Genomic DNA, 26,050 nt, shown 5'->3' with positions numbered 1-26,050 from the left:
CAGCAATATGGTCCGGGGGTTAAGTAGTTAAAGTGTAAAAATAGAAAGAATTAAGTAAAATAAATAAAAAAATTCAAAACGCCCCTGTGCTCGATATCTCGCGCGCAGAAGCGAACACGCATGCAGGTCCCGCCCACATATGTAAACACCGTTCAAACCCCACATGTGAGGTATCGTTGCGTGCGTTAGAGCGTGTGCAACAATTCTAGCACTAGACCTACTCTGAAACTCGAAAATAATAACCTGTAAAAAATGTTAAAGCGTCACCTATGGAGATTTTTAAGTACCGAAGTTTGGCGCCATTCCATGAATGTGCGCAATTTTAAAGCGTGACATGTTAGGTATCTGTTTACTCGGCGTAACATAATCTTTCACATTATACAAAAAATTTGGGCTAACTTTACTGTTTTGTTATTTTTTAATTCATGAAACCGTTTTTTTCCCAAAAAAAGGTGTTTGAAAAATTATTGCGCAAATACCATGCGAGAAAAAAAGTTGCAATGACCGCCATTTTATTCCCTAGGGTGTCTGCTTAAAAAAAATATATAATGTTTGGGGGTTCCGATTAATTTTCTAGCAAAAAAATTGTGATGTTTACATGAAGGAGAGAAGTGCCAGAATTAACCCGGTGGGAAAGTGGTTAATGTTGATTGGACCCATGGCAAACATTTTCTTCTTCCACCTGCTCTGAGACATACAATAAATATCAGCTATACCTAAAATCAGTTTACTGTATCAGATCAGACAGTGATTGTGATTGGTTGCCAGAGGTTACAGCATATCATTACCACTTACTGACTGGTTGCTAGAGGTTACAGCACACATCACGGCTCACTGATTAATTGCTAGAGGTTACAGCACATGATTTCTTCTTGTTGATTGGTTGCTAGAGATTACTGTACAGTAATACTGCTCACTGATTGGTTGCTAGGGGTTACAACACATCATCTCTTCACTGCAGAGGGGCATGATATACATATGAATGCCGCCTTTATTTACACATGAATGCTCCTGTTATTTACATATGAATGACAGTTATTTACATATAAACCCAGGGTCTGCAGGTGAGTCATCTTTACACAACAATAGGGCAGAGCTGGGCAACATTAGTAGCAGCAACTTCACACTGAGATATCAGGACACAGCAAAGGACTAAACCTTCAAGGGACAAGGGATTTCTAGGGAGCTACGGTGGCTCAACACGATTGGCACTGCGCTGACAAGCCATTAACCTCTGCAGCTAGAGGTTCGGATCACGGTCTCAACTACATGTGAATTGAGTTTGGTGGTCTCAGGCCGGCTCCCGGTGGGTGTGCTATGCGAGGTAAGCCTGCGCTTAGTACAACCACCCCCCTCCCACAAAAAAAACACCACACTTACACACGCACTCGAAATTGGGTTAACATGCACGCACTTTGACCACGCGGTCTCTAAAAAGAGAGGCGAAGGACTAACGGGGCTGGTTGAGCGGGCTAGATCCTCTCACTCCCTTATAGGGAGTCCCTCTGCCCCGTTGGGCTTCAAAGCGGAGCAGGTAAGGTGGGCTGTGTGGGAGGACCCCCTCACACACCCGCCATTGCCACCCGGGGCATGGAGAAAGGTGGCAGATTGCCTCTGGGGGAGGCCTCCCCTACTCCCAACTCCTGCAGTCCGGCTCCTCTCTCGAGTACACGCACAAAATACACTTAAAAAAAAAAAAAAAAAAGGGAGAATTTAAACTGGCATTATTGGCAAGTATGATGAAGCTGCTTTGGGCCCCACAACAATGACAGGGTTTTGACCTGCCTTAAAGACAGCCCTGCTTACATTTGTGATGATTGGAGCAAACCCCCCTTTTATTAGTGGTCAGTGGATAGGGGCCCCTTTGCACTGGTGGTTAGGGAAAAAGGGCCCCTTTACAGAAGAACACTCTTACAAAAGTGGTCAGTTGAGACAGGCCCTTTTAGACCCCTTTCACACTGGGGTTGCCCGTGTGTTAGCGCTAAAGCACTGCTCGTTTTAGCAAGGCCTTAGCGCTGTTTAAGCGTCACTTTTCGGCCACTAGCAGTGCTCCCAAACCACCCCAAAGATGCTGCTTGCAGGACTTTTTATACAGTCCCACAAGCGGGTGTGAAAGCACTTATATTTGTGGACGGTGAAGAAATTACCCTTCACATTGGCAGTCAGGGGAGAATTGCCCTCCCTCTTACAAAAGTCAATATGATGTCATCATGCATGGGGCTATTCATTATGCTATATTAGGATATTGAAGATATTATGTACCATAGACATGTTGCTGTTTCTGTTTTTGTGTCTTTGTTATTGGTGACCATTGTTGGTGGTGACTCCCTTCAACCTTGTCCTGCTCCTCACTCCCTCCTTATCTGTGAGTGATGGGTGTGGTTCTTGAATGGTTCTACATTTAGGGAGGTCAGGGTGTTTTAGTCCCCTAAAACACGGAAGCTTGTTCTGTCATCCGTACAATTCCATGAGGTTGGAATTGGATCTCTGGACATTTTGACACACTAGTATTCCATGTTGGTTTGTGAGTATAATTTGTATTTTTTAATCCCTTAATAAAGTGCTGGTGTTTTATGTAGTATCGGGTTCCCTGTTCGGAGGGGGGCTGCACCGCCTTTACCATCCAGCCTTGCACAGTACCCATGGCATTTGCATCATTCATGGCAAGCTTCCCTATGATACCTGAGCACTGAAGTGTCAAGTTTACATTGTTCCTTTACCTTTTACAATGGTGTTCAGTGGAGAAGGGCCACCTTACATGTGTGATCGGTGGAGTGTTCCCCCTTACATTGGTGGTCAGTGGAGAAGGGCCCCTTATCTTAGAGGTTAATGGGGAATGCCCCCCTTACATTGCTAGTTAGTGGGGAAGGGTCCCATTACATTGTAGCTCAGTGGAGAAGGGCCCTTTACTTTTGTGGTCAGTTGAGAGGGCCCCTTGCATTGGTGATCAGTGAAGAAGGGCCCCCTTACATTGGTGGTCAGTGGAGAAGGGCCCCTTACATTTGTGATCAGTGGAGAGTTCCCCCTTACATTGGTGGTAAGTGGAGAAGGGCCCCTTACCTTAGAGGTCAATGGAGAATGCCCCCCTTACATTGCTAGTTAGTGGGGAAGGGTCCCATTACATTGGTGCTCAGTGGAGAAGGACCCTTTACGTTTGTGGTCAGTGGAGAGGGCCCCTTGCATTGTTGATCAGTGGAGAAGAGTCCCATTACATTGATGGTCAGTGAAGAAGGGTGCCATTACATTGGTGCTCACTGGAGAAAGGGTCTCTTACAATGGATATAAGTGTGAAGTGACCCCTTACATTTGTGGTCAATGGAGAAGTGTTCCCTTGCATTGGGGTCAGTGAAAGAAGGATTCCCGTATATTGGGGGTTAGTGGATAGAATGCCCTGTTAGATTGGGGGTCAGTGCAGTGTCCGTCCACTGGTCCTTCTATGCCAAGTGACATTGGTGATGGAACTATGCAGGCACTGTTAGGCAGAAGTCAACACTGCTCATGGAACCCCTAGCACCCTCTGGAGGAACCCTGTTTGAGAAAGGCTGATATATATAGTTACCTTTCAGTGAAAATAACGCCGTTACTTAAGCATCATTCTACTATTCATCATGTACCATTCACGCTTGTTATCATATTATAGAATGTGCAGCTTATTATGGACTAATGAACACATGCTTGGGTTCCCATAGAGTCTAATCCTGTGAGCAGAGAGCAGGGGGGTGGAGCCAAGTCCGGTTGTGCGTGTCTATGGACACACACAGGCTGACTCGGGAGCGAGCCCTCACTTCTGCCCCCCACAGTAAATGGCTTGCTATGGGGGCAGACACAGAAGAGGAGAAGCCAAGATCGCCGGCGGGGGACTCCAGAAGAGGAGGTTTGGGGCCGCTGTGTGCAATACCTCCATGCAGAGCAGGTGAGTATACCATGTTTATTATTTTAATAATTTAAAAAAAAAAGGGGTTTAGAAATGCTTTAAGCAGAAAATTCAGTTGGGCTTTAAGGGTTAATTTGTATGCTTACATTAATAGTTGTGTTTTAGTTATAGGATACAAATTTAAAGTAGAATTTAAGCCTAAACCTAACTAGTAATAAAATTCACCCCCACCCCTAACACCTATGCTAACTAAGCTGTGCAAAAAAGATGTATATATTTACCTATTTTGCTCCGGTCTGGTCACGTGATCATCTGTATCAGTGGTGGCTGCAGGGGAGAGAGAAGTGCCAACAACCCAGCCATTGTCACACGCTTTTTCTTCTCCCCTGCAGCTGCCACTGATTCAACCAGAGGCTCATATGAATGGACCAAAGTGGGATGAGAATATGTAATTACTGTATATACATCTGCATTGTGTATAAAGGCTGTGTGACCCTGTCTCTCTGATCCTCCTCTTCTTCCACTGATACTAGACAATTTCCCGATGGAACAAAGCATTAGGGGACAGGCTGCACATACTCAGTTTGGTGTGCATTACTATAGTTTTTTTTTTCTTTGGAAGAGTGCATGTGATCAACATAGGGCCAATCAGCACTGTCCAGACAGAGGGTCAGGGGGAAATGAAAACTCCTCCTACAAGCTTTAAGCAGACAGTGGTACAAGTCACAAGACTGCTCTAACTACTGACGATAAAGGGTATTTAGCAGTTTATATTTACTAAAATAATTGCATTTCCATGTTATGTGTACTGTGGGAAACCAGATATAGTGAATGCAGAGTCCTGGGTTTAGTAACACTTTAAGTAGGGAAGAGAAAATAGTACAGGACTTTTAACTACTTGCCGTCGCCGCACCGTCATTTTACGTCCACAAGGTGGCTCTCCTAGGCGAGACCACGTAAATGGACGTCCTACCCTTTAGCCGCCACTAGGGGCGCACGCGCGCCGCCGGAGGCGCTCGCGCGCGCCCCCCGCTCGCCCCCGACTCCCGTGCGTGTGCCCGGCGGGCGCGATCGCCGCCGGGCACACGCGATCGCTCGGTACAGAGCGGGGAACGGGAGCTGTGTGTGTAAACACACAGCTCTCGTTCCTGTCAGCAGGGGAAATGCTGATTTTCTGTTCATACAATGTATGAACAGAAAATCAGTGTTTCCCCAAGTGAGGCCACCCCCCCCCCCACAGTAAGAACACACCCAGGCATACTTAACCCCTTCCCCGCCCCCTAGTGTTAACCCCTTCACTGCCAGTGGCATTTTTATAGTAATCTAATGCATTTTTATAGCACTGATCGCTATAAAAATGCCAATGGTCCCAAAAATGTGTCAAAAATGTCCGAAGTGTCCGCCATAATGTCGCAATACCGAAAAAAAAATCGCCGATCGCCGCCATTACTAGTAAAAAAAATATTAATAAAAATGCCATAAAAATACCCCCTATTTTGTAAACGCTATAACTTTTGCGCAAACCAATCAATAAACGCTTATTGCGATTTTTTTTACGAAAAATATGTAGAAGAATACGTATCGGCCTAAACTGAGGAAAAAAAATGTTTTTTTATATATTTTTGGGGGATATTTATTACAGCAAAAAGTAAAAAATATTCATTTTTTTCAAAATTGTCGCTCTATTTTTGTTTATAGCGCAAAAAAAAAAAAACGCAGAGGTGATCAAATACCACCAAAAGAAAGCTCTATTTGTGGGAAAAAAAGGACGCCAATTTTGTTTGGGAGCCACGTCGCACGACCGCGCAATTGTCTGTTAAAGCGACGCAGTCCCGAATCGCAAAAAGTACTCTGGTCTTTGGGCAGCAATATGGTCCGGGGGGTAAGTGGTTAAGGTGCATGAATAACACTATTATATATGAAATTTAATTAAAATAATCAACTCATTTATTTATACAAACTTCTTTAAAATCATAAAAAAGCCAAACTTCATATCATGGTCTCATTAACCAGTAGCTGTGAGTATACATTTAAATTCTATATATAGTTGTTACATTCTCAACATGTTTCACCAAATATGTGATTTCTTCAGGACATAATGTAGTGCAAGAAACTGTGCATGAAACAAACAGTGAGAATTCATACAAGTATGAAACCATACATTTACTAATATATACATTCAGTTCCTTTTTGAAGTATGCCATAGGCACTTTTTAATCACTAAATTGATATATAATCCAATTTATGGTGGAAAACCATTTACTACTAGGTAGAGATATTAATGCCTCCCGTTATTGACAGCAAGGAGATAGTGAAAGTCAGCCTTTTTCAACCTAGGTGCACCCTGTGGTGACTCCAGGTTTCTTTAGGGGTGACTTGGCAAAATGCCTACAAATTCCCCAAAGATTGTATACAAGCCAGCAGGTGGCAGAAGCCTGCCTTTTAGTAGAACAAAGCTACAGGTTTTCATTGTACGCCATTACAACCTTCTAGCTGCTGGCATCCTAAGAGGGACGTCGGGTGCCTGCCCCTCCCCGCCAGCACTGGGGTCACATTAGCTGAGTGAAGACCAGAAACTGAGGGGGAAGAGAAACATTGAAATACTAGTCATTACCGGTGTGTAAAGGTGTATTCGTTTAGGAAGAATAAATCCTCTCCAATGTTGGGTGTCCTACTCATGTGGATGTTGCTGCCAGGATTGGCAGAATTTTAAAGAGTGCCTTGACTGAAAAAAGGTTGAGAAACACTGGGTTAAGTGCTAGGGTTAAGTTATTAGGTAAGGTTACATCTTTTTAGGGTTTGGGTCAGGGCTCAAGTCCTGCGGGAACACGTGGGAACGGAGTTCCTGCACTTTTTTCACAGCAGGAACGCAGTTCCCTTTGCAGGACTAGAGAAGCCGAGAACAGCTGAGCCGCCCGAGCCAATCCTTTACTAAGCGGCGATGCCCAGCTCGAGTCACTGTCAGGGGCAGGCGAACCTTAGTAATCCTTTATGTTACTGGCCACTTCCTGTATATGGATTCATCGGGTAGTGTGCGGGTATTCCTCGATGCCGCAATGTCTCCTGGGAACAATGACAAAAGCTCCCAGGGGACATTGCGGCATCGAGGAAGTGACGGAATTCCCGCACACAGGCCCGGACTGGGACAAAAAATAGGCCCGGGCATTTTAGACTGAGCAGCCAACTTTTCCAGAGGGACTCGGGGGGGGGGGGCTTGTCGGTAGACAGACATTCGGGGGGGGGGGGGGGGGCTGTATCAGTCCTTCACCTGTAATTTGCAGGGACACTGGAAGATAAAGGGGACTGCACTGTAAAGGGGCACTGCAATGATTACAGTGCAGTCCCCTTTATATTACAATGTCCCAATCCTATTGTGGCCATACAATGCTAGTACTCTGTCTCTAATTGTGCCCACACTGCCCAGTGACACTAACCTGCTCTCTCTTCGGTGGAGCTGCGGTGGTGTGGGTACAGTGTGGCTCTCTCCGGTGGTGCGGGTACAGCATGGCGCTCTCTCTGGTGGTGCAGGTACAGCGTGGCTCTCTCTGGTGGTCAGGGTACAGCGTGGCTCTCTCTGGTGGTCAGGGTACAGCGTGGCTCTCTCTGGTGGTCAGGGTACAGCGTGGCTCTCTCTGGTGGTCAGGGTACAGCGTGGCTGGGGGCTGAAGTCTGCTGCCTGTGGACAGCAATGGGGCCTACAAATCATCCAGTACTATATGTCCCATGATGCACAGCTAGCCTCTTCTGATTGGCCCTGCACTGAGGCCAATAGCAATTTGGCAACAAAAGAGCCGCGCTCTGCTGACAGGAGAAGGGGGGGGGCGAGCGGGGGAGATATGCTGACATCCAGCAGCTCGCCTTCCCCTTGTCACAGCGCAGCCGCTTGTATTCACTGGCGAGTGGCACCACCTCCAGTCCCCATAGCGACCTCTTCCTCGGCTCCTCGGCTTCTCTCCTGGCGTCCTGGTTGCCAGGCACCCGTCAGCTGCGAGGCGCATGCGCGAAGCGGCGGCCTATGATTCCATGGATGGGCTTAGTAGGCGGAGAATGCCTCCTCCTCCCACCACCACTAGCGGCCGGCCCTGGATGTCCCTGCATGCAGCGCAGAACATCAGTGGCCGGCCCTGCATGTCGGAACCTGCGGTGGTGGCGGCGGCGGCGGCCGGCCCTGCATATCCGAACCTGCATGTCACAGCCAGGCGGGCGGCCCGGACCCCCCAGCCTACCGGGCAAACGCCCGGTCTGCCCTATGGCCAGTCCGGGCCTGCCCGCACACTACCCAATGAATCCATATACAGGAAGCGGCCAGTAACATAAAGAATTACTAAGGTACAGTGGATCGAAAAAAAAAAAAAAAAACATGCGGCGGTTTAGTAATTATGCATATGAGCGTATCATTTTTTTTTTTTGGTGGGGGGGTGGATCTTGGGATGGAGTTTCCACACTTTTTTCCCCAGGACTTGACCCCTGGTTTGGGTAGAGAAAGGATCAAATGTTGGGATCAGGGACATTTTTGCTTACTGTGCAATGCTGACATGACTTAATTCACCAAAAACTAACTTACTGCTTTTTATGTGTTTTTGTTTTCAGATCCAGAATGAGGAGAGCGTTCTTCTCTTCCTGGTTGTGTGGACTATTACGGAGATCACTCGATATTCCTACTACACTTTTAATCTTCTCAAGCACGTACCATACTTTATTAAATGGGCCAGGTGAGGACGGAGACTGTTTTGCACACCTATACAGTATACATGGACTGGTTTTGAGTGAAAGACAACTTATCTACCAGCAGGTTTCTGGATTGTAGGAGGAAACAGGACCAGTAATATGAAATACAAAAAGTCTAGGTGTGACAACTTACAAGTCCCCTGAAGTTAAGGCCTCTAGCATCAGTACTGGGTAACTTACGACAACCAATCAGTTATTATCACGGAACATTAGGATCCAGAATTGCCACCAGAACTTAGAAGTACTTCCCCTTATTTTAGGTGGACTTCCGTTTGTGTCATTGTGGGTCTCTGGAACAGGAAGTGAAATTTCCCAAAGTGGTCCTTTATCCCCAAAAAATTACCCTCTCAAGCCTATGACTAAATCATTGTTTTTTTTCGGGGTAGGGGGCATGGCTTTTTTTCAGGTGGAACTTGATGGAACTTCCACCACCTCTGGCTCAGACCTTTTGGTGACTGCTCACCACAATCACTTGTAAACACAGACATCTGGTTTCTGTGTTTACAAGTGACAGCTCTGCACTCTGCGTGTAACCCCCCCCCCCCCCTCTGCACTCTGTATGTAATTCAATCCTGGTATTTATTGCCCCTTTAAGACCCTCCTACTGTTTGTGAAATCTGACTACACAGACTATTTAAAGCGGGGGTTCACCCGAAAATGTTTTTTTAACATTAGATTGAGGCTAATTACGGGAAGCACAATCGGGTGTTTTTTTTTAAATCAATGCAGTACTTACCTTTTTAGAGATAGATGTTCTCCACGGCTTCCGGGTATGATCTTCGGGACTGGGCGTTCCTATTTGATTGACAGCCTTCCGACCGTCGCATACAGCGCGTCACGAGTTGCCGAAAGAAGCCGAACGTCGGTGCGGCTCTATACGGCGCCTGCTCACCGACGTTCGGCTACTTTCGGCAACTCGTGACGCGCTGTATGCAACAGTCGGAAGAGCTGTCAATCAAATAGGAACGCCCAGTCCCGCAGCCCATACCTGGAAGCCGCGGAGAACATCTATCTCTAAAAAGGTATGTACTGCATTGATTTAAAAAAAACACCCGATTCTGCTTCCCACAATTAGCCTCATTCTAATGTTAAAAATTTGTTTTTCGGGTGAACCCCCGCTTTAATGGTATTTGGAGGGTGTGTGGGGGGGAGGGGTTTTGGGGGGGTCATGGTTGAGTTCCACCTATTGTTTGAGAAAAAAAGCCCTGGGTAGGGGTGAGTACCTTTTTTGATGCAATCTGCTCAAATTTCCTTATTCCTCACCTAGACAAGGATGACATCACTATGACTAACCCCCAGCTGTCCACAGCCTCCTGGGATAGAAAATCTCCTACATTTTTGAGATGGGAAAGAGCGACACCTATTAGCAAAAGTATGTAAGCATAGGACACACCCCCTTAAAGGAGAATTATACAAAAAAATATCAGTTAAGCCCACAAGTGCTTTTTTTTTACCACTATTATTCCTATATACTGACTTCTGAAATTTACAAATGCAGCTTTTGCAGAATATCAGTCTATCCCTTAGACATGTGCGTTCCCGTTCGTAACGAATGGATTTTCGTACGAATTTGTTAGTATTCGTACATTCGGATCAATTCGAACATCTGAAAAGCTGAAAGAACCAAAATACGAAAATTACGGGATTACGAATAAGCAAAATAACGAACAAGCGAAAATACGAACGTATGATTGGACAATCTTACTAAAATACAAAACACAGAAAAAGCAAAAGAACAAAAATGACATCTATAACGAACGACTTGCATTCCGTATTTTAAATCCTTTGTCTGTTCGTATTTTCATTCGTATGTTCGTATTTTCATTTGTGTGTTTTGTAAATCCGTTTCTTTGTCTGTTCGTAAATTTGTGTACTTGTATCGTTCTTTCAAATGGGCACTGGACAGTGTAGTTAGTGAGTGATTACTTAATATCTTAGCCAATCAGCTTATCTCTTTTGTGCTGAGTCACATTGTACAGTGTAAAGCCTCGTACACACAATCGGACTTCAAACAAACTTTTCCGTGGATTTTTGTCTGAAGGGAGTTGGCCAGACTTTTAAAACCGAAAAAGTTTGTCAGATAGAGCGTACACACGGTCGGATTTTTTGGAAAACGCTAATTTTGACGTTTGTTGGCAAAAAGTCCCACCGTGTGTACGGGGCTTAAGAGAAAGTATATCTTAATATGGATTAGCCACGTGTCGCTATGTATTTACGAAAGTACAAAATTACGAATCCATTAAACGAAAATGATTATCTAACAAAATTACGAATTTCGAATCAACGAAAAATAAATTAGACAGAATTACGAATCATTCAGTATAAACGAAAATAAAACTGTTACGAAAATACAAACGGGTCCGAATAGGAAAACTTGCGTCTTACGAAATACGAACGGGTCCGAATAGGAAAACTTGAGTCTTACGAAATTACGAATCTTTACGAATCTACGGAACGAGACGAAACGGAACAAAAAAATACGAAAATGTTGTCTACTGTCCCTGATGTTTTTCTTGGAGAGAAGTGGCTTCTTTGCTGCCCTTCTTGACACCAGGCCATCCTCCAAAAGTCTTTATCTCACTGTGCGTGCAGAAGCCCTCACACCTGCCCGCCGCCATTCCTGAGCAAGCTCTGCACTGGTGGTGCCCAGATCCCGCAGCTGAATCAACTGGCTTTTGCAATTTACAAATGCAGCAATTGGATGAAAGGTTTAGCTCTGGGAAACACTTTTTGAAAGATAAATCATGCATTTTATATACAACTATATAGATCAGACTAAAATGAGGGACAAATGAGGAGGAATGAGAGACAGAGGGACTTTGTTCCAAATCGGGGACAGTCACAAACATGATCCTTTCACAGTGTGGGTAGATTGGAGAAATTGGGGTCTAAACCCAGATATTAGGGACACTTGCTGATTCCACCCCTCACTAACCTAACATTAGTCTAATTGTACTGCTTTTCTTAGCATGTCATGATTTCTTTTTGTGCGGAATGATTGGATAAACCTGTTATCAGTCCCTGAAACTGGAACACTGCGATAGATCATCTGAGATAAATGAAGACTCTGTGTCAGGGGAATATTGCTATCATCTCTTAGTCTTTTGTTAGAAGCATTGCACACATGTTGACCTATATTCTATATCTGATCGAACATCCATTGTGGGTAGGAGGACATTCTGCCAGGAGGCCTGAGGAACATCACACAAACCGTGACACCATTTCAGCCACGGCCTACACAGTTCACCTTGATGTCTTTGTAAATCTGAGATGAGAATCTGGTCCCTGGTTACAGAATTTAACCAATAATACCTCCGGGTGCTCACGGATTTAATGAGGAACCGGAGGCAGCTGCTTCTGACAGGTTGCGGTGGTAGAAAAATTCTACATAAAATGAGAAAAACTATTATTTAAAGAATAATGTTTATAACATGCAAAATAAAAGTAGCTGTGAACATACAATGTTATAGACATTTTCTAATACAATTATAGCATAGCTCCCAACTGTCCTTGACTTCGAGGGACTGTAGCTCTGTCTCTCTTTCCTCCTCATTTTGGTCTGATCTATATATTTGTATATAAAATACACTTTTTATCTGTCAAACCTTTCAGACAATTTCTAAATTGCTGTATTTGTAAGTTTCAAAACTCAATATAAAGGAATAGTAGTGATAAAAAAAGCACCTTTTTAATTAATTAATATTTTTTTTGTATAATTCGGGGAACATGGCACTGGGGATGTCCTGTGTCTACATACTTTTGCTAAAAGTTGTCCCACATTCCTGTTGTGCAGAGTATTGAAATAATGCGCCAGAAGCTTCTTGTATGCAGAGAATTACTTTGCTTTTATGGAGGAATGTCAGAACATGTCTTTTCATGGAACAGGAACAAGGAGCATACAACTACACACACTTAGGAACGAAGGTACTTCCTCTGATTACATTACCATAGAATACACACTATAATATTGCAGTGCCGCCTGCTGGATAGATAGGTATAATGCATACAGTATATAGTTCACAGTACTTTACACAACATGCTGTTGTCCCTCCAACACCCCTTCTCAACAACATGTGCTTTGTCAAATTACATTCAGCTTCTACTGGATATAACTACCACGTTCCTACAACAAAGGCTTGGTGTGTGCATCGGCAGTGATCTCCTCTGACGGGCAGTATTGAATGTCAATAACACCTTGCTCTTGATTATCCCTCAGTAGGTGATACTTGACATTGATGTGTTTGGTCCTAGGATTCACCCTTTCTTATTGTGTAAGCTTTATACATCCCTGGTTGTCTTCAAAAATGGGAATTGACATGTCTACCCTAATGTCCACAAAAAGTTGACGAATGTATGTCTCTTCTTGACATGCGTGGGCTGCTGCAATGTACTCTGCTTCAGTTGAAGATAGAGCAACAGTTACTTACTTTCGACTAGACCAACCTATGGTTAATTTCCCCATACTGGAAGATGAATCCACTTGTGGCTTTGCGGTCTGTGCTTCTCCGGGCCAGTCAGCATCCCTGTATCAGACCCGTTGCTGGTAACCGTAACTTTATCTGAATTGTTCCTTTACATTATTGCATCACTCTTTTTACTGTGTTCCAGTCACGCTGACAGGGAACTGAAGCTTTCCTGAATAGTATGCCCACTGCTGCAGCTATGTCTGGTCTTGTCACAGTAGCAACATATCGCAGCTTACCGATTGCTCTGCGATACATGTCATTGTTGGGTAGCAAGTTTTTCGCTTTATTGCGCTTTTGATAGTGTGGTTCCATAGGAATTTTCACTTCCTTTGCATCTTGCATATAGAATTGTTCCAAGAGTTCAGAGATTTTCTGTGTTTGGTTGAGATAGCTTCCATCTTCTCTCTCTATTTGGATTGCCAGATAGTAGCTAATGTTCCCAAGCTCTTTGATTTAAAAATTTTCATTTAAGCTTAGGAACTATCTGATTGTTATTCCCTTCTTGTTCAAAACAAGTTATAATGCCATTGACATAGATAAGGCTGTATATCCGTCTCCTTGATTCCTAGAGTAGAAACAGGGGTCTGCTTTACTTCTTGAGAATCCCTCTCTGGTAAGTACTTTGTTCACTTTTTCATTCCACATCCTTGCAAATTGTTTAAAACCGTAGATGCTCTTCTGAAGTTTACACACAAGGTTGTCTTATTGTTCAAAAACTTGCTCCATGTAGAGATCTTTCTGAGGCCCCGTACACACGTCCGAGGAACTCGATGGGCAAAACTCATCGTTTTGCTCGTCGAGTTCTGTGTGAAGCCGCCGAGGATCTCGGCGAGCCAACTTTCCTCATTGAACAACGAGGAAATAGAGAACATGTTCAGCTCTGATCGAGTTCCTGGCTGAATTCTGCCGAGAAACTCGGTCGTGTGTACGGGGCCTTAATGTCTCCATATAGAGAAGCAGTTTTAACATCTAGGTGTTTGACTTGCATGCCCTTCCTGGCTGCAACACTAAAGCCCTGTACACACGATCGGTCCATCCGTCCATCGGTCGGTCTGATTGACCGTTTTCATTGTTTAACCCGATGAAGCTGACTGATGGTCCGTCGTGCCTACACACCATCGGTTAAAAAAACGATCGTGTCAGAACGCGGTGACGTAAAACACAAAGACATGCTGAAAAAACGAAGTTCAATGCTTCCAAGCATGTGTCGACTTGATTCTGAGCATGTGTGGATTTTTAACCGATGGACGTGCCTACAAAAGATCGTTTTTTTTTCCCATTAGATATCCATCGGTTAAATTTAAAACAAGATTTCTTTTTTTTAACCTATGGATAAATAACCGATGGGGCCCACACACGATCGGTTTGGTCCGATGAAAACGGTCCATCAGATCGTTCTCATCGGTTTGACCGATCGTGTGTACGCGGCATAAGAAGCGCTCTGATGGTGGAGTGTTTTACGACGGGAGCGAATGTTTCATCTTAATTTTCACCAAATTTCTGGGAGTAACCCTTGGCAACTAGTGTGGCCTTGTATTTGTAGATATTCTCATCTGCAACTGACTTTACTTTGAAGGTCCACTGTAAGTGTCCAGGTTTCATTTTCTTGAAGTGACTTTAATTCTTCTTCTGCTGCCTTTTTCTATTTATTGGCTTCATGTTTTGGCAGTTTTTCTATGTCTTCCTAGGATGTTGGTTCAAGTATTCTTTGTGTTTTGACAGTGTATGACAGCTTGCAGTGTGCTATCCCCTTTGTGGTTCGAGTGGATCTTCTGACATCAGGCAGTTCAGCGCTCGTCGGAAGTGTGCTGTGCCCATAACCTGTTGTGCAGAGTATTGAAATATTACGCTGGCAGCTTCTTGTATGCAGAGGATTACTTAATTACTATGGGGCAAATCCACAAAAAACCTGCCTAACTTAACTTTCAGCAGTTAAGTTACACTGGCGGAAAATTTCTACCTAAGTGCCCGATCCACAAAGCACTTACCTAGAAATTTTCGGCTGTGTAACTTAAGTGCCTCCGTCGCAAGGCGGTCTTCTCATCCAGGGGGCGATGACAATTTAAATGAGGCGCGCTCCCGCGCCGGACGTTCTGCGCATGCGTGTGACGTCATTTTTCCCGACGGGCAGCGCGCAAAATTACGTTACGTCGGGCTTTGTGGATTGCAATAAATAAAGTTGCGTCGGGAAAAAAAAAAGTTACGCGCCGAAAAATAAAATTTGAAATTTTAAAAAAATAGCGGCGATCGAAAAAAAGGTATGTTTTTACAAGGTGTTACTAGTTTACACCTTGTAAAAGCATCCCTAATTTTACGTATGCAAAACGTAACTTACGCAGAAAACACAAAGCTAAAAAGCTGTGTGGATCTGCCTAAGTAATCATTTGCATACGCAAAGCGGCATTTCGACTCGAAATGCCCCCAGCGGCGGATGCGGTACTGCATCTTAAGATCTGACAGTGTAAGTGTCTTACAGATGTCAGATCTGCTGCTTATCTTTGGAAAAATCCTTTTGAGGATCAGATCCAAAGATAGGCACAGGGATACGCAGGCTGAACAGCAGTTCCGCCTGCGTATCTCCTTTGAGGATTTGGCCCTATGATTGGGAGGCGGTGTGTTCAAGAAGCAGGCTGTGACTGGGAGGGCGTTTGTGCCAGAGGCAGGCTGTGATTGGGAGGGGGTCTGTTTTAGAGGCAGGCTGTAATTGGTTGGGGGCATGGTGACTTAACAAAACTAAAAGTTAACTAACTAAACAATACAGGCATGCCATTTGTCTGCACAGTGTCTGGTACCTCTAAATTGCCAGTCAAAGTATAAAAACTGACCACCCTAACACAGGTCAGCTTCTATACTTTGTGTGGTCAGTTTAGAACCAGGAAGAAAGGTGACTGGCGGGATCAACCAGGTGCTTCACTTTGTCAGACAGCTTCTATTTAGGTGATTTCTTGATTCAACAGGTCTGGCAGTAATCAGGCCTGGGTGTGGCAAGTGAAATTTACCTGAGCTTTCCAAGAAATTTGGTTAATCACAGTTCATTCATGATTTAGCATGGTGAGGGGGTGGTAATTACTTTTTCACCTAGGGCAAGACAGGTTTGGACAGCTTTTTCCCCCTAATAAATTAAATCATTTAAAAACTGAATGTTGTATTTATGAGGGTAATCTTTGTGTAATAGTATTTTTTTTTGATGATCTGAATCATTTAGTGTGTGACAAATATGCAAAGAAATTAAAAATCAAGAAGGGACAAATACTTTTCATAGCACTGCACATGGTACAGCAGGCACATATATATATATATATATGAAATGTTGGGGTAACATATACTCTAATTGTAATTCTGTGCAGCCACTTTTGTGGTTCAAACAGCTCTGTAGGACAGAACAACCAGGAGGGTGACACTTATTCTGCTAGCAGTAGGACTACAGTGGTGTCACCTCCCATCCTGCAGCCTGCTAATCGAAAATGAAGCAGCAACAACATACTGATAAGGTACCACTGCTGCTCACTCTTCCGTCTCCTTCTATCAGTAAATGTGTAAGCATCAGAGACTCATTGGCTCCTAGTTCTGCATTTCCCTTTCCCAGTCTAAATTGCAGATATGCAGGAGGTGACTTTGTATTGGTTTCAAACAGAAAATACCACATTTGGTCACTAGATGGTGCTAAGTCTCATAAGAATTCCTATGATACATGGTGCCATCTAGTGACCAGATGTGGTTTTCTGTGACCCAGTCACTTGTTGCCTTATGTTTCACTACAGTACCATTTACTATGAAATACCTGGTGATTCTGCCTATTCACCTGACTTCCTGTAAAAGTCTGACAAGGCTTATCATGAATGCAGATATACGTTGACAAGGAGTAAAAGACCATTAACCACTTGCCCAAAAATCTAATTTCTTCATCAATTTAGGCCAATATGTATTCTACTACATATTTTTGTCGGAAAAAAAACCTGGTGCACAATACCCACCCTGTAGCAGTAAAACTGCTATAGGGCAGTTGTGAAGTGGTTATTTTGAATCAGCTGAAATTCGAGCTGTGGTTGACCCTGCCAACATCAACCAGCTCAATATTTTTCAATAATTATATAAATACTTTAACCACTTCCCGACGGCTGTACGACTATTGACGGCCGCAGGGTGGTTCTACATCTCTGAGGCGCCGTCAATTGACGTCCGCCCCTTTCCGCGTTCCCCGCGCGCGCTCCCGAGCGCGCAGCGGGAAACTCCTGTGCTGGCCGTGTCCCTTGGACACAGCCAATCACAGATCGCCGTGAACGGCCAATCGGAGTGGCCGTTTGCTAGGCGATCTGTGCGGCCAATGAGAGATGATCTCATATGTTTACATATGAGATCATTTCTCATTGCCGGCTCTCACAGACAGCGGTGCTGTCAGGGAGAGAGGAGACCGATCTGTGTCTCTTGTACATAGAGACACAGATCAGTCACCCCCCTTCCCCCACAGTTAGAACACTATATAGGCTACACATTTAACCCCTTCCTCACCCCCTAGTGTTAACCCCTTCCCTGCCAGTCACATTTATACAGTAATTCGTGCATATTTAGCACTATTGCAGTATAAATGTGAATGGTGCCAAAAATGTGTCAAAAGTGTCCGATGTGTCCGCCATAATGTCGCAGTCGCAATAAAAATCGCAGATCGCCGCCATTACTAGTAAAAAAAAAATAATAAAAAAAAATAATTCTGTCCCTTATTTTGTAGGCGCTATAACTTTTGCGCAAACCAGTTGCTTATTGCGATTTTTCTTTTTTTTTTTTTTACTAAAAATATGTAGAATACGTATCGGCCTAGACTGAGGATAAAAAAAAAAAATAAAAAAAAAATTGAGCTATTTATTATAGCAACAAGTAAAAATTTTTTTTTCTATTTTTGTTTATAGCGCAAAAAATAAAAACCGCAGAGGTGATCAAATACCACCAAAAGAAAGCTCTATTTGTGGGGAAAAAAGGACGTCAATTTTGTTTGGGAGCCACGTCGCACGACTGCGCAATTGTCAGTTAAAGCGACGCAGTGCCGAATCGCAAAAAGTCCTCTGGGCAGGAAGGGGGTTTAAGTGCCCAGTAAGGAAGTGGTTAATGTCCATAGTCTGAGTACAGGTGAATGTTAAAGACCAACTCCAGGAAACTAAAATGTCCCCTTGTGGGACTGTGCTTTTACCGCTTGCCACCCGACCACAGTACATTACTGCAGCGGAAACAAAGACATTTTATTTTATTTGATATGTTTTGTAACAGAAAATAGAAATGGGTTTTTTTTTTTTCTCGAAATTTTTTTTTTTTTCGTTTTATATATTAAAAAAAAAAAAGACCCAGGCGGTGATCAAATACCACCAAAAGAAAACTCTATTTGCGTGAGAAAAAAATAGTAATTTCATTTGCATACAGTGTTGCATGACCGCGCAATTCCTATTTAAAAGTAGCTCAGTGTTGAATAGCACAAAATGCCCTGGTCATGAAGGGGGTAAAACCTTCCGGAGGTCAAGTGGTTAATATCAAAGAATTAGGATACAAAAAATAAATGAAACACAATCACACAGCTCCATTTTAGCAGCTTCTACATAATTGTACTAGAATTCTCCATTAATAAATCTTGTGCTTATTGCTTTTTTCTTCTGTATTCTAGAAATTGAGTAACGCTGTCTGCTTTTCTTCCCCAGGTATAATTTATTTATTGTCTTGTATCCTGCTGGTGTAGTTGGTGAACTCTTAACAATTTATGCTGCTTTACCGTACGTTCGGAAGACTGCGATGTACTCTCTGCGACTTCCAAACAAGTACAACGTTTCCTTCGATTACTACTACTTCCTGATCGGCGTCATGTGTTTTTATGTACCATGTGAGTCAGACAATTATTTGCAATGTTATTCTTGCAGTTAAAGCAACAAAATCATAATTTTGACATTTAAACTGTATAACTCATTAATTTTTTACATTGCTGTTTTATGTCTTCTTCTAATATTCATAATAATTATTTTAGGCAATTTTTTATTATGTATTATTATTATTAATTTAATATATATATATATATATATATATATATATATATATATATATACACACACAGTATATATATATCTATATCTATATATATATATATAGATATATAGATATAGATATATCTGTATATATATATATATATATATATACTGTATATACTGTAGATATATATCTATATATAGATATACTGTATATAAATATATAGATCAATATATAATATTATTATTGTTTATTATTTTACACAGGAACAGACAGCGCTTTACCTCTCCTCTGGCAGCTGTCTGTTCCCGATAGCGGTAGGATGGTACGCGGTTCTGCGCATCACACAGCTCTTTTTTTATTTTTATTTTTTATTTGTCCACACTTTACTTCATTCATGTGGCTGTACAGTGCCATGCGATTCTGTATAGCGCACTGCGATAAAATGGAGCATGTCTTCATGCTGCAACACAGCACCAGGCTTTATTTCAGTGTGAATGGAAACAATTGTTTTCTGTGTCCTTACAGTGATAGGCATTTTACAATGCAGTGTGAATTAGCCTAGTACACACCACTAGTTCTGACACAAGACTGACAGCTCAGGTTGGAGCCAATGTACTAGCAATCCAATGTTAGTACAGCGGTCTCCCCTGCTGTGCTGTTGTGTTCTGACAGAGGGGCGGTCTCCCCGCAGGACACTCCAGAACATTGGCTGAGAGCGCTGACTGGGAGCCAATCAGCTGGCCTTTTTTGGTCATGAGCCTTCAACAGAAGCCGGCTGAACTGTCGGATACCATACACACAGGCCAAATGTTGGACAGTTTCTATTGAACCGGCTAATGCCGGCTGACATTCAACTGACGTTTACTAGGCTTAACACACAAATAAATAACATTTGATACAGAGTGCATGACTCAGCATTTACAGAGGATTATGGCTGACACTGTTTACTTTCAGACTGTCTCTCACTAATTGAATATCCTTAGGGAGTCATAGAGCGCAAGCAGGGAGGAGTGGAAAGCCGAGTGAAAATGAGAACTTAAAGCGGATGTTCCGCCAAAAAAAAATATTAAAAGCCAGCAGCTACAAATACTGCAGCTGCTGACTTTTATCATTAGGACACTTACCTGTCCTGGAGTCCAGCGGCGTCCGCAGCAGAGGACGAGCGATCGCTCGTCTCTCTGCTGCTCCCCCCTCCATCCACGCTGAGGGAACCAGGAAGTGAAGCGCTCCGACTTCACTGCCCGGTTCCCTACGGCGCATGCACGAGTCGCACTGCGCCCGCCGATTGGTTCCCGCTGTGTGCTGGGAGCCGAGTGTTCCCAGCACACAACGGTGGGGGCGACGGGATGTGACGCAATGCCCGTCTTTTGCCCGTGAATGCCGGGGCGGAAGTGGGTGCAAATACCTGTCTTTAGACAGGTATCTGCACCCCCCTCCCCCCTGAAAGGTGTCAAATGTGACACCGGAGGGGGGAGGGTGCCGATCAGTGTGACTTCACTTTAGGGTGGAGAACCGCTTTAAAGCGGAGGTTCACCCTAAAAACATTTTTCTAACATTACATTGTGCTCACTTACAACATTGACAGTATGCTGATTTTTATTTATTTTTTGCTGTACATACCGTCGTATAGCTATTTTCCGCCCCGGCTTCCAGGTAGTGGCTCCCGCGGGAGTGGGCGTTCCTATGCAGAGGCTAAGTGATTGACGTGATGACAAAAACTTTCCTCCGGCGCATAAGGCGCGTCACCAGTTTCCGAAAGAAGCCTTTCAGAAACTGGTGACGCTCCTTATGAGCCGGGGGGAAGTTTTTGTCATCACGTCAATCACTTAGCCTCTGCATAGGAACGGCCACTCCCGCGGGATTCACTACTCGGAAGTCGGGGGGAAAATAGCTATACGACGGTATGTACAGCAAAAAAAATCAGCATACTGTCAATGTTGGAAGTGAGCACAATGTAATGTTAGAAAAATGTTTTTAGGGTGAACCTCCGCTTTAAGGAGGAGTTCCACCCCCCCACAAAAGAATACTGTAGCTGCTGACTTTTAATGTTAGGACACTTACCTGTCCAAGGTTCCCGCGTTGTCAGCACCCCAGCCAATATTCAAATTGGCTCTTGGGTGCTGCCACTGCCGCCATTCATGGTAAGGGAAACCAGCAATGAAGCTTTTCGGCTTCACAGCTGGTTCCCTATTGAGCATGTGTGAAGCACGCTGCGCATTCTAATTGGTCTGGCAGCGGAGGAAAGAGGAGGGGGGCCAATTTTCCGAGGGATGCCGACGCTACGCCGTCTCCCAGAGGTGGGGAAGGGTACCTATCAAACAGCCCCTATTTTCTATAAGCTAGTATTACAGAGACTGGAAGTGATGGAAAATCTCTGCAATGGGGTCACTGAAAGAAATGGAAACTAGACAGATATTTTAACTCTTTCTCACTCTAAAACTTAAACATGATTATTTTACGAAAAATATGTAGAAGAATACGTATCGGCCTAAACTGAGGAATTTTTTTTTTTTTTTTTTTTTTTAAATTGGGGGATATTTATTATAGCAAAAAGTAAAAAATATAATTTTTTTTCAAAATTGACGCTCTATTTTTGTTTAATAGCGCAAAAACTAAAAACCGCAGAGGTGATCAAATACCACCAAAAGTAAGCTCTATTTGTGGGAAAAAAAGGACGCCAATTTTGTTTGGGAGCCACGTCGCACAACCGCGCAATTGTCAATTAAATCGACGCAGTGCCGAATCGCAAAAAGTGGCCTGGTCTTTGACCAGCAATATGGTCCGGGGGTTAAGTGGTTAAATGGGATTCTTATGCACACTCCAATAGAAAACAGGTTTCTCCTTTATTCTCCACTTCCAATATGCCAGTCACTGTTAAGTATTCAGTCAACCTCATGCAGAAAAAACTGTATATAGTGTTTTACCTCTAAAACATATTTTTTTCCTAAAACCCCAGAAGAATTACACCCACATTATATAGGTGCTATATCACACCAATGAATAAAGGCATATACAGCAAGCAGTAAAGCTCCTCATTACAACAGCACACAGTATAGTTTCATAGGAAGCTCTAATTCAGCATAATTTGTGCATAATTACATCATCCAAGCCCCACCCCTACGCGTTCTGTCACAGGGTCATAAGACTTTTTTACGACTTCATACATATAACACATATGAGGTTATTTTATTGATGGGGAAAGCTTATAGATATAATAGTGGAGTTATAGCAGGTCACAAGGCTTTACGTTTTTACACTTGGTCCAAAAAACATTTGTTTCCTGCAGCAAAAATACACTTTTGCCGCGTACACACAATCGGAATTTCCACCAAGAAATGTTCGATGTGAGCTTTTGGTCGGAAACTCTGACTGTGTGTAGGCCCCATCGAACATTTTCTGTCGGAATTTCCGACAGCAAAAATTTGAGAGCTGGTTCTCAAACTTTCCGACGGGAAAAGTTATTGTTGGAAATTCCGATCGTCTGCAATTCCGACGCACAAAAATCCTACGCATGCTCGGAATCATTGAACTTCATTTTTCTCGGCTCGTTGTAGTGTTGTACGTCACCGCGTTCTTAACGTTTGGGATTTCCGACAACATTTGTGTGACCGTGTGTATGCAACACAAATTTGAGCCAACATTCCGTCGGAAAAAAATCTACGGTTTTGTTGTCGGAAATTCCGATCGTGTATACGCGGCATTTTTTCTTTGGCGGTGCATACCAGTTATCAGCAGTATGAACGAGGCCATAATGTTGTTGATCATTTAGTAACCATAACAAATCATTCACCATTGAAAATCTTTCCTTTCAGTGTTTCCCCAGTTGTATTTCCACATGCTCCGTCAAAGAAGAAAAGTCCTGTATGGAGAAGTCTTTGTGGAAAAGGAGGATTAGCCCAACAACATTGTAAAGAAGCCTTTCCACTCTGAGGTTCTTTGATCTCCAAAGCCTACTCACCCCAAAGGCCTGTTGGTTTCAAATCCTGGATAACCTTGTCCCACATACAACAGACTCTTTTCCAATGAAAGCAAAACGACCTGGGATTTACAATGTTGGGTCATCTAGTCCTAAATCGTACCCAACCCCCGTACCCCACCATTTTTTATGGATTTCAACCTTCACCAAATTTGACTCATGTTTTCATTGAGTTTTTAAGGTGCTTTGTGATCTTTTTATAAAGGGAGTGAAGACGAATTCTCAGTCAGTCATCAGTGATTTGTCTTATTTATTTTTGTACTGTATCTATAATACTGTATCAGCTACAACATCTCAGAATAAAGGGAAATAAAGTCAAGCTTTTACATTCTTACCAATAGGGTTGTCCTGATACCACTTTTTTAGGACTGAGTACAAGTACCGATACTTTTTTTCAAGTACTCGCCGATACCGAATACCGATACTTTTTTTTAAATGTGTCCCCAAATGCAGCCATGTCCCCCCACAAATGCAGCCATGTCACCCCACAGATGCAGCCATGTCACCCCACAGATGCAGCCATGTCCCCCACAGATGCAGCCATGTCCCCCCAATATGCAGCCATGTCCCCCCCATATCCAGCCATGTCCCCCCCATATCCAGCCATGTCCCCCCATATCCAGCCATGTCCCCCCCATATGCAGCCATGTACCCCCATATGCAACCATGTCCCCCCCATATGCAGCCATGTCCCCCCCATATGCAGCCATGTCCCCCCATATGCAGCCATGTCCCCCCCATATGCAGCCATGTCCCCCCCCCATATGCAGCCATGTCCCCCCCATATGCAGCCATGTCCCCCCATATGCAGCCATGTCCCCCCATATCCAGCCATGTCCCCCCATATCCAGCCATGTCCCCCCCCATATCCAGCCATGTCCCCCCCATATGCAGCCATGTCCCCCCATATGCAGCCATGTCCCCCCATATGCAGCCATGTCCCCCCATATGCAACCATGTCCCCCCCATATCCAGCCATGTCCCCCATATGCAGCCATGTCCCCCCCATATATGCAGCTATGTCCCCCTTACCTACATGCTGCTGCGCCGCCGCTTGGTTAATACGGCCGGGGAACATTACAGCTTTCATTTGAATAGCTGTAGTGTTTCGCGCTGCGTATAGACACTCCCCCTTGCTCAGGATTGGACAGTTCACCCAAGCAAGGGGGAGTGTCTATACGCGGCGCGGCGGGAAACACTACAGCTATTCAAATGAAAGCTGTAATGTTCCCCGCCCGTATTAACCAAGCGGTGGCGGCAGCGGGGATGTGGCGTAGCGGCAGGATGCGGCGGCGGGGGGGGGCGAGTATTCGGCCAGGCATCAGGGGGCATTTGCGGGAGTACAAGTACTCCCGCAAATACTCGGAATCGGTCCCGATACCGATACTAGTACTAATACTAATACTAGTATCGGTATCGGGACAACCCTACTTACCAACATTATGGTCCCGGGTGACACTGTTAACCTTGCCCAAGGTCTACATTTCATGTGGGTGGGTGTAACCAAATCATACCCACTTTAAAGTTTGGTCCCACATGCACTTCACCTCTGAATATGTGGGAATGCCCATCATGTACATTTTATGGGTTGGACCCACTCAGATCCCACCTTAAAAAAGCATGGACAGTCTTGAAAGCTCCGATTCCCACAAATATTGCCTTTCTAAGTTACTGTGATCCAGCCCAGAGGATAGAGGGTCAAAATGTGGCACTGTCCCTGCAAATTCGGGATGTATGGCATCTCTGCTTTTACTGGGGAAAACTTTGATAAAGGCAAACCACAAGGGCCCATTTAGACTTGCACTTGGAGAGGGAAGTAAAAACACAATTGATCTGTGTTTTTTGCACAGATAGCTGAAGAGCTCTGAAGTGAGAATTGTTGCAGAAATAAAGCAGAAGCGGCTGGTCTATAAGGGGCGCAAGGGGGAACCGCCACCCTCATCTCCATGCGCCGCCGATTAATCTCCATGCGGTACTCCAGACTCATAGGTTTCTATTTTTTTTTTATTGTTTTGTTTTTTAAGCCTGAGGCTCTAATTGGCTTAACAAAGGTTAGGCTTGGAGAGCAGAGCACTGTGACATTAGCAAATCAATATTCGCTAGACATGTGCATTCGTTTTCGTCTGAATGCATTTTCATTCGAATTTCAGGGATCCATTTTAACAAATGATAACGAATGCGCAGAATCCGAAAGATCCGTCACAAAAAATGCTTTGTTTTCGTTTCTTGCGACAACAGTTCGATATAGATAGAAGATTTGACATGACGGTGACAATAGCGATCTGTGTCTATCGAATTTGCGATCGAATGTGCCTAACCTAACTCTATTAGTCCAAGATTATTCTACATTGAGAGAAAAGATTCGACATTATAGAGACATGAAGATTCGACGAAGCAACTAAAAATATACGATCGCCGCACACGGACATTTATGGTCAAATGCTCCACCAATAGGCTATAGAAGAATTCTAATGTTGATTGACTAATAATTAAAAGTATAATTATTAGTGTCATACAACATTAGAATTCTACTGTAGCTTGTGGGTGGAGCATTCGACCGGAAATGTACGAATGCGGCGTCGTACAGTTTAGCTGCTTCGTCAAATCTTCTTAGAACATTCGATGAACACCATAAGGCCGCGTACACACGATCGGTCCATCCAATGAGAATGGTCTGATGGACCGTTTTCATCGGTCCAAACTGATCGTGTGTGGGCCCCATCGGTTAGTTAACCTTCGGTCAAAAAAATAGGAACTTGCTTTAAAATTGAACCGATGGACGCCTAACCGATAGGTCAAAACCGATCGTTAGTATGCAAAAGCATCGGTTAAAAACCTGCGCATGCTCAGAATCAAGTCGACGCTTGACCATCAGTCAGCTTCATCGGTTAACCGATGACAACGGTCCTTCGGACCGCTGTCATCGGATGGACTGATCGTGTGTACGAGGCTTAAGCCTTCAATGACAGATTCGACCTTAATTAATTCGGATTTTCGGACAAA

The 26,050-nt window shown here is 43.8% G+C and overlaps 1 protein-coding gene across 2 annotated transcripts in view; it reads left to right on the top strand.

The window, feature by feature from the left end:
- Positions 1 to 23,385, top strand: part of HACD1 (3-hydroxyacyl-CoA dehydratase 1) — a 98,566-nt gene extending 75,181 nt beyond the window's left edge. For both annotated transcript variants that reach the window (XM_040352471.1, XM_040352470.1), the window contains exons 5-7: positions 8,465 to 8,586; positions 18,750 to 18,928; positions 22,884 to 23,385. In XM_040352471.1, the coding sequence (XP_040208405.1) occupies positions 8,465 to 8,586; positions 18,750 to 18,928; positions 22,884 to 22,966 (384 nt within the window). In that variant the 3' untranslated portion in view covers positions 22,967 to 23,385. The remainder of the gene's footprint in view (positions 1 to 8,464; positions 8,587 to 18,749; positions 18,929 to 22,883) is intronic.
- The last annotated feature ends 2,665 nt before the right edge of the window (positions 23,386 to 26,050 follow it).

Source organism: Rana temporaria, chromosome 5 (genome assembly GCF_905171775.1).
Source record: "Rana temporaria chromosome 5, aRanTem1.1, whole genome shotgun sequence".
NCBI classification, from domain to species: Eukaryota; Metazoa; Chordata; class Amphibia; order Anura; family Ranidae; genus Rana; species Rana temporaria.
This window is presented reverse-complemented; position numbering and strand designations above follow the sequence as displayed.